At 38.6% G+C, this 14,216-nt stretch overlaps 1 protein-coding gene across 2 annotated transcripts in view; it reads left to right on the top strand.

Annotated features, from left to right (window-relative positions):
* stk39 (serine threonine kinase 39) overlaps positions 1 to 14,216 on the top strand; it is a 20,683-nt gene extending 6,467 nt beyond the window's left edge. Inside the window, exons 11-18 of one of the 2 annotated variants that reach the window (XM_068329007.1) lie at positions 2,669 to 2,791; positions 3,465 to 3,494; positions 3,865 to 3,921; positions 4,708 to 4,769; positions 8,796 to 8,848; positions 8,996 to 9,088; positions 9,382 to 9,446; positions 12,897 to 14,216. In XM_068329007.1, coding sequence (XP_068185108.1) covers positions 2,669 to 2,791; positions 3,465 to 3,494; positions 3,865 to 3,921; positions 4,708 to 4,769; positions 8,796 to 8,848; positions 8,996 to 9,088; positions 9,382 to 9,446; positions 12,897 to 12,971 — 558 coding nt within the window. In that variant the 3' untranslated portion in view covers positions 12,972 to 14,216. The remainder of the gene's footprint in view (positions 1 to 2,668; positions 2,792 to 3,464; positions 3,495 to 3,864; positions 3,922 to 4,707; positions 4,770 to 8,795; positions 8,849 to 8,995; positions 9,089 to 9,381; positions 9,447 to 12,896) is intronic. The other variant, XM_068329008.1, reaches the window with a different exon arrangement.

Below are 14,216 nucleotides of genomic sequence, written 5' to 3'. Positions count from 1 at the left end.
AAACACTCTGCCTGGATGGCCAGGACAGAAATGGGAACAGAGGGCAAATGCTGGAAAGTGGTGCGGGGTAGGGGTGGAAATTCACTGGCTGGTCTGGAGTAAGTGGAGGGTATAGTCAATAGCAGGGTTGCTACTGTGTATGACGTAAACAGTTACACACAGACCAGTCAGGATGTCAATAAAGATGGGGGCACTGGCTGTGGGAAAGGAATCCTGGTGAGGGCTGTGGTGAACACAGACATCGAGGACGGATATTACTTGCTTATCAGTGATCTCTATTTCCTATATTAAATGATGTCACCACAGTTTATCATAACCACCAGTACTCTATGAAGCTTTGTAATTCAATGAATGACGATTCACTCTGTGAGGGTACTGTTACATTTATTTCCAGATTGAACATACGCATGTTCAATTAATACACATTGACTCAACATGATAGCATATTTTACTGAATGTTATCCCTCATATTAAACATCATATGGTAGTGTAATATGTAAATTCAGTGCATTTGTCACAACTATCTTTTGTGCAACCTCTGCTTGAAAAAACTCCACTGACTGAAATAGAGATTGTGGATACACTGATCAGCTATCATAATGCAAATTAATTACTGTATTAAATGAGAGGAAAAATAACAAACAAACAACAACAAGAGTTTATCTGGACTTCTGTCACATTTGTACTGTATATGAAAAACTGTGTAAATTGATAACACGTGCATTGAGTGGCCAACAGAGGGCGCCCTGACACACACAATAAAACCTCACCATGAGAAAATTGGAGACATTATTGTTGAAAAGAAAAAAGAAAAAAGTGACTTAATGTTAACATTGTCTTGAGTTATTGATTTGGTATGTGTGAAAATGTTGGAAAATTGAGAAGCCTAGAGTTCAAATGCATGGTCCAGTGCACATATGCTATGGATTAATGATTTGCCTCTGTGGATGCTTTCCGAAGCCAATAATCAGAACATTTTACCCAAATGTGAAACTGTTTTATCTGAATGAGCACAAATATTGTGCAATGTCCGCTAGCATTGCAGTATATTTGCGCTCATACATTGAGAGTGAGATAATTTTGTTAGCTTCATGCGTCATCTGTTTTAACAGACCCTGAGCAGGACTACTTATATATATTAGGTTTGGACCAAAGCTGAAAGTTGGCAGAAAGGTCATGTTTCTTTAATTACATCCCGCTTCAAAGTGGTGATGTATTGTAATTGTCAGTGTTTGTCCGTTCTTTCGTCCGTTAGTTAGTTCACCAAATATCTTTGCAACCATTGCATATAGAAAGATGAAACAAAAAGCGCATTACTTGGATGGCAAGGGAGATGAAAATGAGATGATGACCTTGACCTTCGGAAGACTAGGTCAAGGTCAAATTTGAACTTTTGTAAACTCAGGAACCGGATAATAACAAATGTCATTTACCTTTTAACTGCTGTCTTCATTGTTTTTTACCCTCTTTGGTTCATGCGCTCCTGCCCCACCATGCCGAACAATAGAGTGAATTCCAGTCCTCCTTTTTAACTTATCCAACCACCCAGATGATACCTTAAACTCCTTAAACTTCCTTTCGTTTTAATAACGTGGCAATTGTAGATGCATTACGGCCATATTCTTTGGCGAGATCAACCAAATGCATCCCTCTGTCATGCTTTTCTATGATCTCTTGCTTTGTTTGTACGGACAAAAAAACTCTTTTCTTCATCTTTTCTTTGCCTCTTTTTTCCGTCACTTACTTGGGGTCCATAGTGAATACTTAAAAAGTTAATACAGTATATTTGCGCAAAACTATCAGAACACCCCACGGGTCGAGAGCCGAATGACGAGGACCCTGCATAAACACCGATGTAGCTCCACACAGAGGTTCCTCTTAGCCAATGGGATGCCAGGTAGATACTAGGTAATAGCCAATGGCAGAGCAGCTATGAGAATGGTGCGTTCAGGAACCCGTGGGAGCTGCGAGTATCAGCCGATACTATATTTTTACCTTACGTAAGTTGAAATTTCTTTCATAACTAGAGACAATATTTACTGCTGAGAAATTTCGTAAGTAGAAACTTTCGTAAGTAGAGACATTCGTAAGTAGAGGTACCACTGTATATCAAAATAAACCTCATCAGGGCAGTCACTTGAATCAAGTTTTTAATATAATTATTTCTTACAATTGTTTCGTTTACAGAGATGTTGATTATCAATTTATGAAAAAAAGATTGTTAATCGTCTGTTGATGTCTACATTTTACATCAAACCACTGTGGATGATTTATTATTACACTACAGCTGTCCTGCGTCATTAACTATTATCGAGTAAACGAAGGCCGGTCCGTGAAAATATTGTCTTGGATGAAAGTTGAAATTTGACCTTAATCTAGTTTTGTCAAGGTCAAGGTCATCATCTCATTTTCATCCCCTTTGCCACCCGAGTAATGTGCTTTCTCTTTCATCTTTCTATCTACAACGGTTGTGAAGATATTTGGTGGAGGAACGGACAGACGGACGACCACATGAACACTGACAATTACAATACATCACTGCTTCGCGGGAAGTAATAAAGGGTGGCATTGGGCTGTAGAGTCAGCAAACGTGCATTAAACCCAGTGCACACGTGTGTTCCATTTAAAAGAATGTGAAAAGCACTAAATGTGCTGGCTGTGTGACCAGGTGAGGAGAGTTCCAGGTTCCAGTGGTCACCTGCACAAGACGGAGGATGGAGACTGGGAGTGGAGTGATGATGAGCTGGATGAAGGCAGTGAGGAGGGAAAGGCAGCAGTGAATCAGGGGAGGGTGAGTCTTTCCAAAGTCCATTTGTGTCGCTAAAATGTTTTATACCCAATCATTCACCAGCATGTTTCAGACTGATTTTTATTTTTAGAAATTACACAGACACTTTTAAAATGCCTCGTTGAGATGTTGGTCTTGTTGCATGATTTTCCTAACTTGTAGAAATGTCTTCCCTTCCACCTTTGATCTGGTGTGTTCCTTTGCTCCTCATCAGTCTCAGTTTTTTTGGATAGCATATGGTGTGTTTCAGAGAAACTCTGTCATGAGGTCTCTGTAATGAGCCAGAAGATGGCTACGAGGGTTTGAGGAGGCTGGAGGAAAATCGGGAAGCTAATGATCAAAGAGTCTTTTCACTGATATAACCAGCTTCAGTTTAAAATACGAGGCATTGTATGTTTCCCATGTTTCCCAATATAACAATTTAATGTGACAGTATCCTTATATGGACATGTTTCCAGTTGCCTTTGATCAATTTCAAGCTTATTCCATCTCACCAGTTCTGTGACTTAAACATTTAAAGTTGTTTGGACTGACAGACAAAATAGAATAGAATGGAATTGAATAGAATTGATTAGAACAGAGTAGAATAGAATAGAATGGAACAGAGTAAGCATCAATCATTGCTGTGTAGCTGTGAATATGAGAATATTAACATATGTTTCATTTTTGCCTTCAGTCACGAAGGGTCAAAGATGAGGCCAAAGATGTGAGTTCTTTCTGTCTTACTCTAAATTTTAATTCACAACTAAGATGATTAATTTGTTTTTGTATTTTGGTGAAGCGTCAGACTCTTGTAAACACAAAAACTTTTTCTGCTCCTCGATAATTTGATAGCTTGGCAGAGGGAAATTTAAATGTAATCATATAGCTTACTTGCGTAATTATCATGGATTTGCTTATGAATGTTTATTTCATCTCCTACAGCTTAATCAACAGCCAAACACCTGCTGTAAACTGTCTGACAAAAACAGCTAATTGCTGCTCATTGATGGTTTTAAATATTGAGCTCTGATTTGATATTTACCAAGGATGTAATCGCATTTGCACAATCCTGCCTCTGATTTTCTTCCTCCCAGAACGAGGTGAATGCCAATAATGTCCCCATTGAAGGCTTGTCTATTCAACATCCCCAGGTGAGAAATTCAGTGCTAATTTGTCACGATTCAGTGACCTCAATGCCACTTTGACTGCCTGTGTGTGTGTGTGTGTGTGTGTGTGTGTGTGTGTGTGTGTGTGTGTGCACATCTATGCTGTGCATTCTCTACATATGTGTGCGTACACCTGTGACAGTGGATGAATGTATGTGTTCATGTGCACATGGATGGGTTTTGGTCTCCTGGAGCTCCTGGATGCTCTCAGCAGTAATAACTCACAGAAAATGGCTGTCTGCCTGTCAGTGCAGGCTCACTGGCTGGGTGGATCTCATCAAAGGAACTCGCTGCTATTGAAACCCATTTTCTCAGCCTATTGTCATTTTGAAAATGAGCCAAAGTAGTTTGAGGTGTAGTCTTGTGCCCCAGCAAAGAATTAAGTGTGACAGGTACTCTATAGTCATTTTTTTTGCCCAGTCTTTGCCACACAAAGAGCCCATTTGTAATTTGGCAGTAATAATGATAATAAATCCTTACGCACTACATCTTCATGTGGTCTTTTGTTCCTTTTCTTTCCCCCCATACAACTTTTCCTGCAACTGCAATAAGCAGAAGACATTTTTCAGGAGTGTAAACCACATGGAAAGAGTGTGTGGTTACATGTGGTTTATGCTTTCTGACCATGTGTTAATGGTGCAGTCACCAGAAACTCTTGTTCTGCTGTATTCAAACCTTCTTCTTTTCACAGAGTAATTCTTAATTATCTGATCTCTAAGTCCATTAATGCATCATGTAAAGAGCTTCATGATGAGCCGTTTTCACACACAGGTTGAGCCGTATGATGAAACACCCTGCATTCAAGTTGCGGTGAACATGGTACTACGGCTAAGGTGAGACAGATGTTTCTTTTCATGCCGTTTCTTACATGTCTGCATGATGCATGTGGAAAATTTCAGGGGAGGATTTTTGAAGACGTGGTCGTTGAAAACTGTTTATAAATCATTGTGCCTTTTATGGCATAGAAGAAGGAAAACACAGTGAATTAACAGATTACATACATATCTGATTTGTTTGTTTCCCGTGCATGCAGACTAATAACGCATGTAATGATCCTTACCGGCTCTAGAGGAGAGCTGTCATTGCCATGAGTCCCCTCACCTCCCTTTTTCTCAGCAGTTGTGTTGCAGGGAGGGGAGCGTTACACTCCGTTGCTTCTCAGGCTGGGCTCCACAATCTGCTTTCTTCCTTTCAAGGCACCTTTTTTTTTTTTTTATAGCTGTTGTAGATTGAGCCTCATGAACACATTTTCATGGAGGCTTCTGATTCAGACTCATCGATTCATTTCCTGTTAGAGTGCAATTGAATTTATTGCTCTGTCACTTTGACATGCTTAAGTATGGAATGCAAAGCAGATCACAAACGCATTATCTGTATGCCACACACATCCTTCCTCTCAGTATGCAAATGCTCAGAAAGAGAAAGAAGGCTGCAGCAACAGACAGATAATGGTGCGTTTTAGACAGGCTACCTTTAACTCTCTGATGAGCTGCTTGCAACACAAACTCTTGGTTGAACAAGCATCTGAAGGTCTCTACCCCGGCACTCAGCTGGCACGGAAAGCTTTTTTCACTTTCGTGCCCACTGACAACACAGGGGTCTGAATGCAAGGAGGGACAGCCAGCTGATTGGTGGCCAGTGACGGGCAATTATTATAAACAAGCCATTAAAATAAAGTGGGAGTTTATGGTGGTTTGGGCTTTTTGGTTCCTCAGTTTCACAACTCATCTATGGATTTAATATTTGCTGAATCTGTCAACAAACAAGAAGATTATTGGAGGTGGATAAATACTGTAAAGTACTTTTTTTTTTTTTTCATTGCCATTAGTAATAAAACTGTGTTATAAAGCACCTTTATAAACGCTGGTTAAAAAGAGCTTTTGCATAAAACAAGGAATAAATGTAATGCAATATTCAAACAAACAAAATTATCAGTTGTCATCAAGAATATTACACTAACGTGTCATTATTCAAGTTAAACATGCAATTACAAAAGAAAATTGTAAAATCTGAAATTATTCTGAAACACATTGTCTCAACATTTGTAAAGAATTCAGGAAAGTCATATTTCAGAAAAGAATAAACAGCTAATTGGTCTTTCAACAAATCTGAGTAGAATAATATGGGTTTATGTTAATATGATCCCCATTGACACAGAAACAGAACAGTAGCAGCATGATTGGATTTTTGTTATCCTTTACTTGGCGTCTGCTTAGTCTTTTAGTTTTGTCAGGGTTCTGAAGGGAAGTTTAGATTTACAAAATAGGTTTGTTTGGAGTGCAGGATCGCTGGACCATAAGTAGCCAAAATATAACTCAGCTACAGATGACTTTTACTGAGGAGTTCAGTCAGAGGCCATATTTCCATGTTTGCTTTAAATGTTCCTCTATGTTAAAACAAAAGGTTGAACTGGCCACTGAAATATCCCATTATTTAGACAGTTGTCTCCTTGTGAGCCTGGAGATGAGCTGACAGGAGATTTTCTTACATTTATGTGATATGATTAATAAATGCAAAGATACTAAACTTGAAATATTAATTGATAATACAACATTTTATTTATTTATTTATTTCATTTATTTCTGTGTTGGAGTCAACTAATACCTGATAGTCGGCAGAATGTATGCCTTTACGTACATATATTCATATAGTTGTCTTATGTAACTATATTTGTTCAATTTTCAGTTTGACTTTTACTTTATTCATACTAAAACATTAGTGAATTTCGTGACTGTGAATAACATATAATTTAATTCTTAGGGTCTTTTTTGAGTTATGAGGATAATAGTGAGAAATTATAGACCCATTGATGAGGAGGTAGGAGGAAGACTTAGATGCACCATTCTGGCACTGGACAGTCCAAAATCTGAAGACATTGGAGGTGTGAATGTTGAATGCAGAAGAGCCGATACTGTTAAATAGTGCCGTGAAAGATGTGGAAGTGTGTTGAAATGCTGACATGAAAATGAATCGCTGACTTTAATTTGTTTGAAGTAGAGCTGATGGAGTGTAAATAACAGTTAAAGTGGCACTAGGATGAAAGATGCAAAATGTGGGAGCTGGGAGCTAAATGACATCACATGAGTGATTGCTTGGAGGTAGCCTGCACATCTGTCTGCAGAAGGAAATCTTAAGGCGTATGAAGGTTGTTAATTTGTTTGAATAGGATGTAAAAGTTTAATAAAAATCATTCCAATTATATGGACCAGAGTGTCTTTAATCTAAATCAGCCAGTATTAACAGTTGTAGAATAATAGGTTGGTAGAATCAATCTTTTATTTTTGTTGTTATTTATTTAGAAATAGTTCTTCACTGACAGTCAGCAGTGCAGGGTTATAATGTGTCTTACTGGCAAACGTCACAAGTAGTAAAAGTCACCCTGGCAATTTCTCTTCCAATATCCAGAATGTTTGAAAGTGAGATGCAAAAAAATTTAGATTCTTCTTTATTCATGCAGAAACAGTCCATTCACTTTAATATTGTATAGTTTATTCACAAGATTGTTCCCTATGGGATAATTGCACAGTGAGTAAGTTAGCTCATAATGTGTCAGAAATGAGGGTGAAAGGTTCATTGTTCTGCTGTATGACTGGAAATATTGAATCTTCAGAGGACTGTAGCTCTCACACATCATGACAGTGTTTAGAGTACCGTATGTGTCTAATCCCAATAAATCCAGATGTAACCTGACAGGTCACTTTCTTAACACTGTTGGATTTCTACAGAGGAGGCAGATTTTAAGGTTGATTTATTGGAGCAGAATTATGATCCTCTGAAGTACGCGCTGCAGCATGAAGCCTCAACCCCGCTGCTGAGAAAATGGATGTTGTTTATGTCCATCTGTTTTTATTCAGCTGTACTTTCAACTATAACTTTAAAAAAGGAATCGAAACACAAGCTCACCATCTCATAGATCGATGATATGTGTTTGCTTATGTGTGTGTTGAATTATGGCTCGACTTTAATTTGAAACAAGGGTTTTCTGATTTATTTTACTTCACTAAGAAAACTGACCTTCTTCCACTGCAGTTGTTTTGCACTGGCATGACCTGATCAGTTGTGGTTGTTCCTGTTGGACACATCCTTTAAAGACTTGTTGTGCATGTGATACAAATCAATACGGTTTGGGAGTCTTAAATCATTTGTACAATTACATTTTACTGCAATCTATCTGCAATCTGCAGTCTAGTACCTAAAAGAGGATTTTATATCAAAGCGTTATGTAAACTCCAAAGTCGTGTTTATGCACATTAAATCTGAATAGACAGATGGTGTACATTTCTCTTTTGTCATCTGTTCTTTTTTGACAAAAGAAAGTTTACTTTTTAAGTTTGTTTCCAGCTCTGGAAGGTAAAACATATTTCAGTGAATCATCACATGTAATGTATGCAGAGGTACCAGCTGGCTAGCTGGTCCTTTCACACTGCTCAGTATGCAGGAAACCATTTAGATGTGCACTCTGTACTTTCTGTATTGTCGGTTCATTCATTGCTACAACATTCAGATTTTTCTCTTGTACCCTTTTATGGTAAACCACAATATTCACAACGCAAAAAGATTGACAAAATTCAAATATAATATTTTTCATCCACCTAATGAGTCTGTTAAACACTTGAGCTGCTATTTTAAAGATGGTCTTAGTTTTATCTCTGAGTACAACATCGAATGAACTTAACAATTTAAAAACAGTGATGAGACAACTAGATCATTTTAGTCATATCAGCTAGTTGAACTTTGATTAATGAGTTGAAACAAAGGTTTTCTTCAATTTGAGTTAATTTTTCAAAGCAGCAGGGGAACTTGATTTTTTGCTCATTGAAACATCATGAAATGTCTGACAGAGTTGTCTCATCCTTCAGGAACTCTAGGAAGGAGCTGAACGACATCCGGTTTGAATTCACTCCTGGACGAGGTAAAATCTCTTTTCCCGTTGTGAAATGTTTCCCATTTCAGATAATGTGTATGTAATGGCTAATGATGTTTGTACCGCGACAGCATCTAATTCAATTACCTGCTAAGTGTTGCAGGCCCAACATTTGTCATTTTATTCCCTCACAAGACACTGCTGACGGCGTTTCCCAGGAACTGTTCTCGGCCGGCCTGGTCAATGGGCAGGATGTCGTTATTGGTAATGATCCACCCCTTACTTCTGGTAAATTGTGTTGTCAGAGTGGGTGATTAGCATAAAACATAATTAAGAGAATATCAGGCCTTTACTAGAAATGCTATTATGCGTGACAGACATTTATGATATCTGTCAAATCCAGATAAGGGAATGATTAAAACTGTGTCAGTGACCTGACTATATGATCACTTAACTCCCCTTTTTATCTGGTGTCGATTCTAGATCTTATAAATTCTCCTCAGAAACATGCACTACATTGAAATCTTATTTGATGTAATTGAAACATATTGGAACATGGTTGTTTTCTATCTCATGGACAGTTGCTGCTAACCTTCAGAAGATTGTAGACGACCCGATTACCTACAAAGTGTTGACCTTTAAGCTGGTGAGTTTCCAGTGATTGATGGCTGGTAACGCCGTCCTGGGATTGTCCAGGCTCAGACTGCCCTGCCATAAACAGCTTGTTGATGAAAGGTTCAGTGAGAAATGTGAGAGCTGGAATTATTTGAAAGGCCACAAACAAATCAGACGCCCCAGGCATGAAAACAATTTTTTGTTGGTGAAGCAGATATTTTTAATGGTACTAAGGTTGCAGCACAGAGGCCGTTCTCCACCGATGGAGACAAAGTGTTGATAAAAACACAGCACATACAGTAGTTTAAATTTTTTTTCAGATTTCAAATAAATTCAATTTATTTATTTAAAAGCTGCATATCAACACTTTTGTTTGTATTTCTTCATGCGTGCGTATTTCACGTTACATTTCAGTGGATTAGGAATTTAAAAAGTAGTGCGTGTGTGTCTATTCAATCCATTGAGGTGAAGGATTTGAACTGAATTATGTTGAACAGTTTATTTAACTTTAGATTAATGGTAGTCACTGAATAATTAATCTGAGAACTGATTAATGATACATGATAACACATCAATAATGCAATAAAATGAGGCGACAGCAGCTGAGTCCAGAGGGCCTTGGCTTGGGGACCAGAGGGTGGCCGGTTCAAGACCAGCGTGGGCCAAAAGTATGGCGTTTGATCTGGTCGCTGGAGAGGCACCAGTTCACCTCCTGAGCACTGCCCAGATGCCCTTGAGCGAGGCACTGAACACCACAAGCTGCTTTATTGGCTGCCCTTCACTCGACCATTTCCCTCTGCCCAACTTACAGTATATGCTTACAGCCCCCTTGTGTGTGTGTGTGTGTGTGTGTGTGTGTGTGTGTGTGTGTGTGTGTGTGTGTGTGTGTGTGTGTGTGCTACAACCTGTATATGTATATACATAGACAGACAGACGTACATACTGCGTATGGGTACGTGTGGAATATATGTAAGAGTAAAAAAAAAAGAAAATAAATTCCCCAGAGAGATCATTAAAGTATACAAATAGAAAACCAACAATAAGGCAGTATTTAAAGTGAATGTTTTGTTTTATGATTCATATAGCATCCTTTTCTTAGGGAACATTTTGATTCTTCTCCAGTCATAAACTGCTTCCCATTTCCTGGAAAGACAAAAAAAACTTTATCTTCTGGGTTTTTTTGATATTGAGTTATCTTCCTAGTTGCACCATGCACCACATACATTTAGCCCGCAGGAAGCTGACTTTTTAAAATAATATGTTTAAATATATATTTGACAGAAATCACAGCTCCATGTCAGGAAAATATATCTCCTACATTTATCTGCTACATTTATCTGATGCCTGGTTGTATTTTTGAGCAGAGAGGAGTGTTAGGATTTGGCTTCCTCCTCTAAGGAATGGAAGCATCAATTAAACACTAAAGGTCAAACAGGTTTCAACCAATAGCAGTGCAGTGTCTTCAGTCTGTGATGCAGCGTATTACATTATAATTAACAATGCTGTAGACTGTATTTATGTGTGCTCCCTCTGCCACACCTGAATACCACTCATTTTGAGTACAGTGATGTTCATATGAAGTCAGGACAGGTGAAAAAGTGCATGAATTGTCTTTTTGCAACAACAGTGTAAAAAAAGTCAAAATGAATGTTAGTCCCTTCAGATTGGTCTGCATATTTAAATGATGTTTTAATGACCTTTCTGTAGTTGTGGATAAACAACAGCTGTTGTTTGGGTCACAGCGCTTTACAAAGTGACCTTTCTGCCATGTTTGCTTTATCAGCAGTTAGTGAGTGTTGCTGATGGATCGGTCTGTCGGAAAGTCAGGGTGTGGGCGGTGCAGGGTGCACCGTGTGAACATATGAACACGTTTCTCTTTCCACATGCAATGTGTGCTCCACTGCAGATGGTATGAAAACAAATGCCTGTGAAGTGAAGAGAAACAAGCACAGCGTCACAAACCCAGGAGTAAGAATAATTACCCTCACTAGGGGACACTTTGTTACCCTTCATGCAGAGGGTTTATAACGTGGGCGGCACCAGAGCAGCTTCATGACTTATGCGAACAAGGCCACTGAGTGCTTTTCTAGCAGTCCCTCCATGTTCAGCAGGCAGATGCAAAGCCCTCAGACCTTCAAGCCGTGGAGTGCAGGTGTGTTCAGGTGTGATTCACTGGCAGGTTTTTAATACCACATGTTCACCATGACTTTTCCGAAACAGGGCAGCGCGATGTAAACAATCTCAGTGAACACAAATCTAAATACAAGCTGTTAGAAATATTTCTTCCATGAATCGCAGCCGAACATCCTGAACATTGGCCCGGTGTCAGAGATGGGAGTGCTTTTTGTGTAGGCTTTTCAAAAATGCTGCTGAAACGACTTGAATTTCTGCCTAAATTCCGTCTCCTGACCGATTTATTTACTGATTACTTTAAAGAATGTAATAATTCATAAACCCTCCCTGTCTAGATATGTTAATGCATCAGATGCACACCAGGATGAAGTTTCTTTCATGGCTTTAGAAAAGTCGTCTTCATAAGTTCATCTGATATGAATCAATATGACGAGAGACTGTAGATTAATTCAACAAACAGCAAATTAATTGGTTACATTTCTTTCAACAGTAAAGGACCTTTAGATGGTGTCGATTGAACTCGTATTCTTGTGATATTTTCAATGTAGGATTGTTGTAACGGAGTATTTTTAACATTATCGGAACTTTTACTTTAAAGCTATGCAGGACCTGAATGCTTGTTCCACCAGGGAAGTCCAGTCAAGTTGTTCCCACACCAAACTAGATAATGATTTCTTCATCATCACAGTTTGAGCATTGGAGGATTCTCTTGTTAAAACAGGACAAAGTTTCTCGACTGTTGTCACAATGCTGGAGGGAGACTGTCACTCGAAAAATAGTTCCCTCTGTGGAACTAAGTCAACCAGCCCAAATCATTAAAAGTTCTTGACCAGATGTACTGGTGAGGTGTTAGTTACGTGACAAGATACAGTTTTATATACTCTACATGCTCAGTGTATTTCCTGGAGATCTAGACTGAAACATGGCTTTATATTCACATCATCTAAAACTAAATTGCTCGGACCTGATTGTAACATTTGACCTGATTGTATTGTAACAGAAATGGTGCCAAAGCTGACCTTATGATTTGGCATTGACCAGATGAGACTCACATTAAAAAGTCCTTTCTTAGGCTGTGTTATCATTTAACTGGAAAGGCATGATTTTATAACATATAATGTTTACCTGACCTGAAAGGATTGTTCATATAAAAATCATGCTTTATTCATAAAATAAGACTGGTTAAATTTTTTTTGCATTAATCCACTTCTCAATACTCACCCACCTTCTCCAGTTACATGACAGCTCCTCTGGAGATTTTATTTTTCCAGGATTAGTTTTGTTAATGAAAAGCAACTAGTTGACAACTTTCCTCATTCATCCTGTTAACGTCCACTTCTTCCCGCAGGCATCCGGCTGCGACGACACAGAGATCCCGGATGAGGTGAAACTGATCGGCTTTGCACAGCTCAGCGTTAGCTGATGCCTCCTTCGTGTCAGGAGCAGGTGAGAGAAGGGAGACATGTCAGGAGACACGGACTGAGGAACACGCCTTCCACTTCATACGACACTTCTCCCTGCTTCTCTTCACCCCTCTATCCCTGTGGTCAAGCTGCGCCGCCGAACCACCTGCGCCTCCTTGGCAGCAACCCCCCCCCACTCATTACCCCCAGACCTTAAGAACAGCATTCCACTTCCCATTCCGGGATCAGGATATAGCCCAGGCACCTAAAGATGTACTCAGGTGGTGACACAATGTGATTAAAATGTAGCTTAGAAAGTTTTATTTATTTTTATTTTCTGCCATATTACCTTTGTGTTCAGCTCTCCTTATTTATTAAAATGAGATGCTATTTTTATTTTCAAGCTGTTTCACATCTGAAGTGAAAACAGTTCATTTATGTGACTTGATTCTCAATCACACTCATATATAATGTTTCCCTGGGGTCTTTGTCAGGATGTATGATTTCATTTAGTTGGATTTATGGATAAAAGCACATTTTCATGATAACATAATTAATGTTTAAAAAGAGAATGAATTGTATTTCTCTGTTGAGACCTGTTTCACATGAACAGTAAGGGAACTGTTTGCTTGAGAGTGCAGAAAACAACATGAGACCTGGATGCTACTGTGTATAATTTGCTGCTCTCAACAGTGCTAACGCTTCGAAATGTTAGAGGTGCCTTGTTAATTTTTTTGTGCCTAAAAAGGTAGTCATAAATGTCTTACTATTAAAGCAATGACACAATTCAAGTCTTAATAGACAAACCATAATGCACATTTAGGCTGAGTGTTTGCACTCAAAACGCAGATGCTTTGCCCATGAAGACAGGTTAACACAAATGATAATATCTATTTTTAATTCATTTGCTCTAGTGGACGTGCATTCTGATGCCAGGTTAACAAAAAAACCCACAAGTTTAATTCCATGCTCTGTCTTGCTGCAATACAAAATCCTATGGTTCCCAAATACGTAGTAGTTTCTTAAATGTACTGTATCACAATGTATCTGAGGACATGACCAAAAGGCAACTATTGGAAGGGAGAGAGGCCATTTGTTTGTCCGAACATGTCCATTCATTTTTAGAATTGAGGTGTTAAATAGTAACTTCTATGAAATTCTTTATTATGAAATAATTTATTTTGTTTTTTATGTAAAGTACGTGTATCATTTCAACATAATACCCCTGTTCGCTCTCAGTAATCAGCTGATGTCAAATTATGAGG

Source organism: Antennarius striatus, chromosome 12 (genome assembly GCF_040054535.1).
Source record: "Antennarius striatus isolate MH-2024 chromosome 12, ASM4005453v1, whole genome shotgun sequence".
Lineage (NCBI taxonomy): Eukaryota > Metazoa > Chordata > Actinopteri > Lophiiformes > Antennariidae > Antennarius > Antennarius striatus.
The sequence above is the reverse complement of the archived record's forward strand: the minus strand, read 5'-3'. Positions and strand labels throughout refer to the sequence as shown.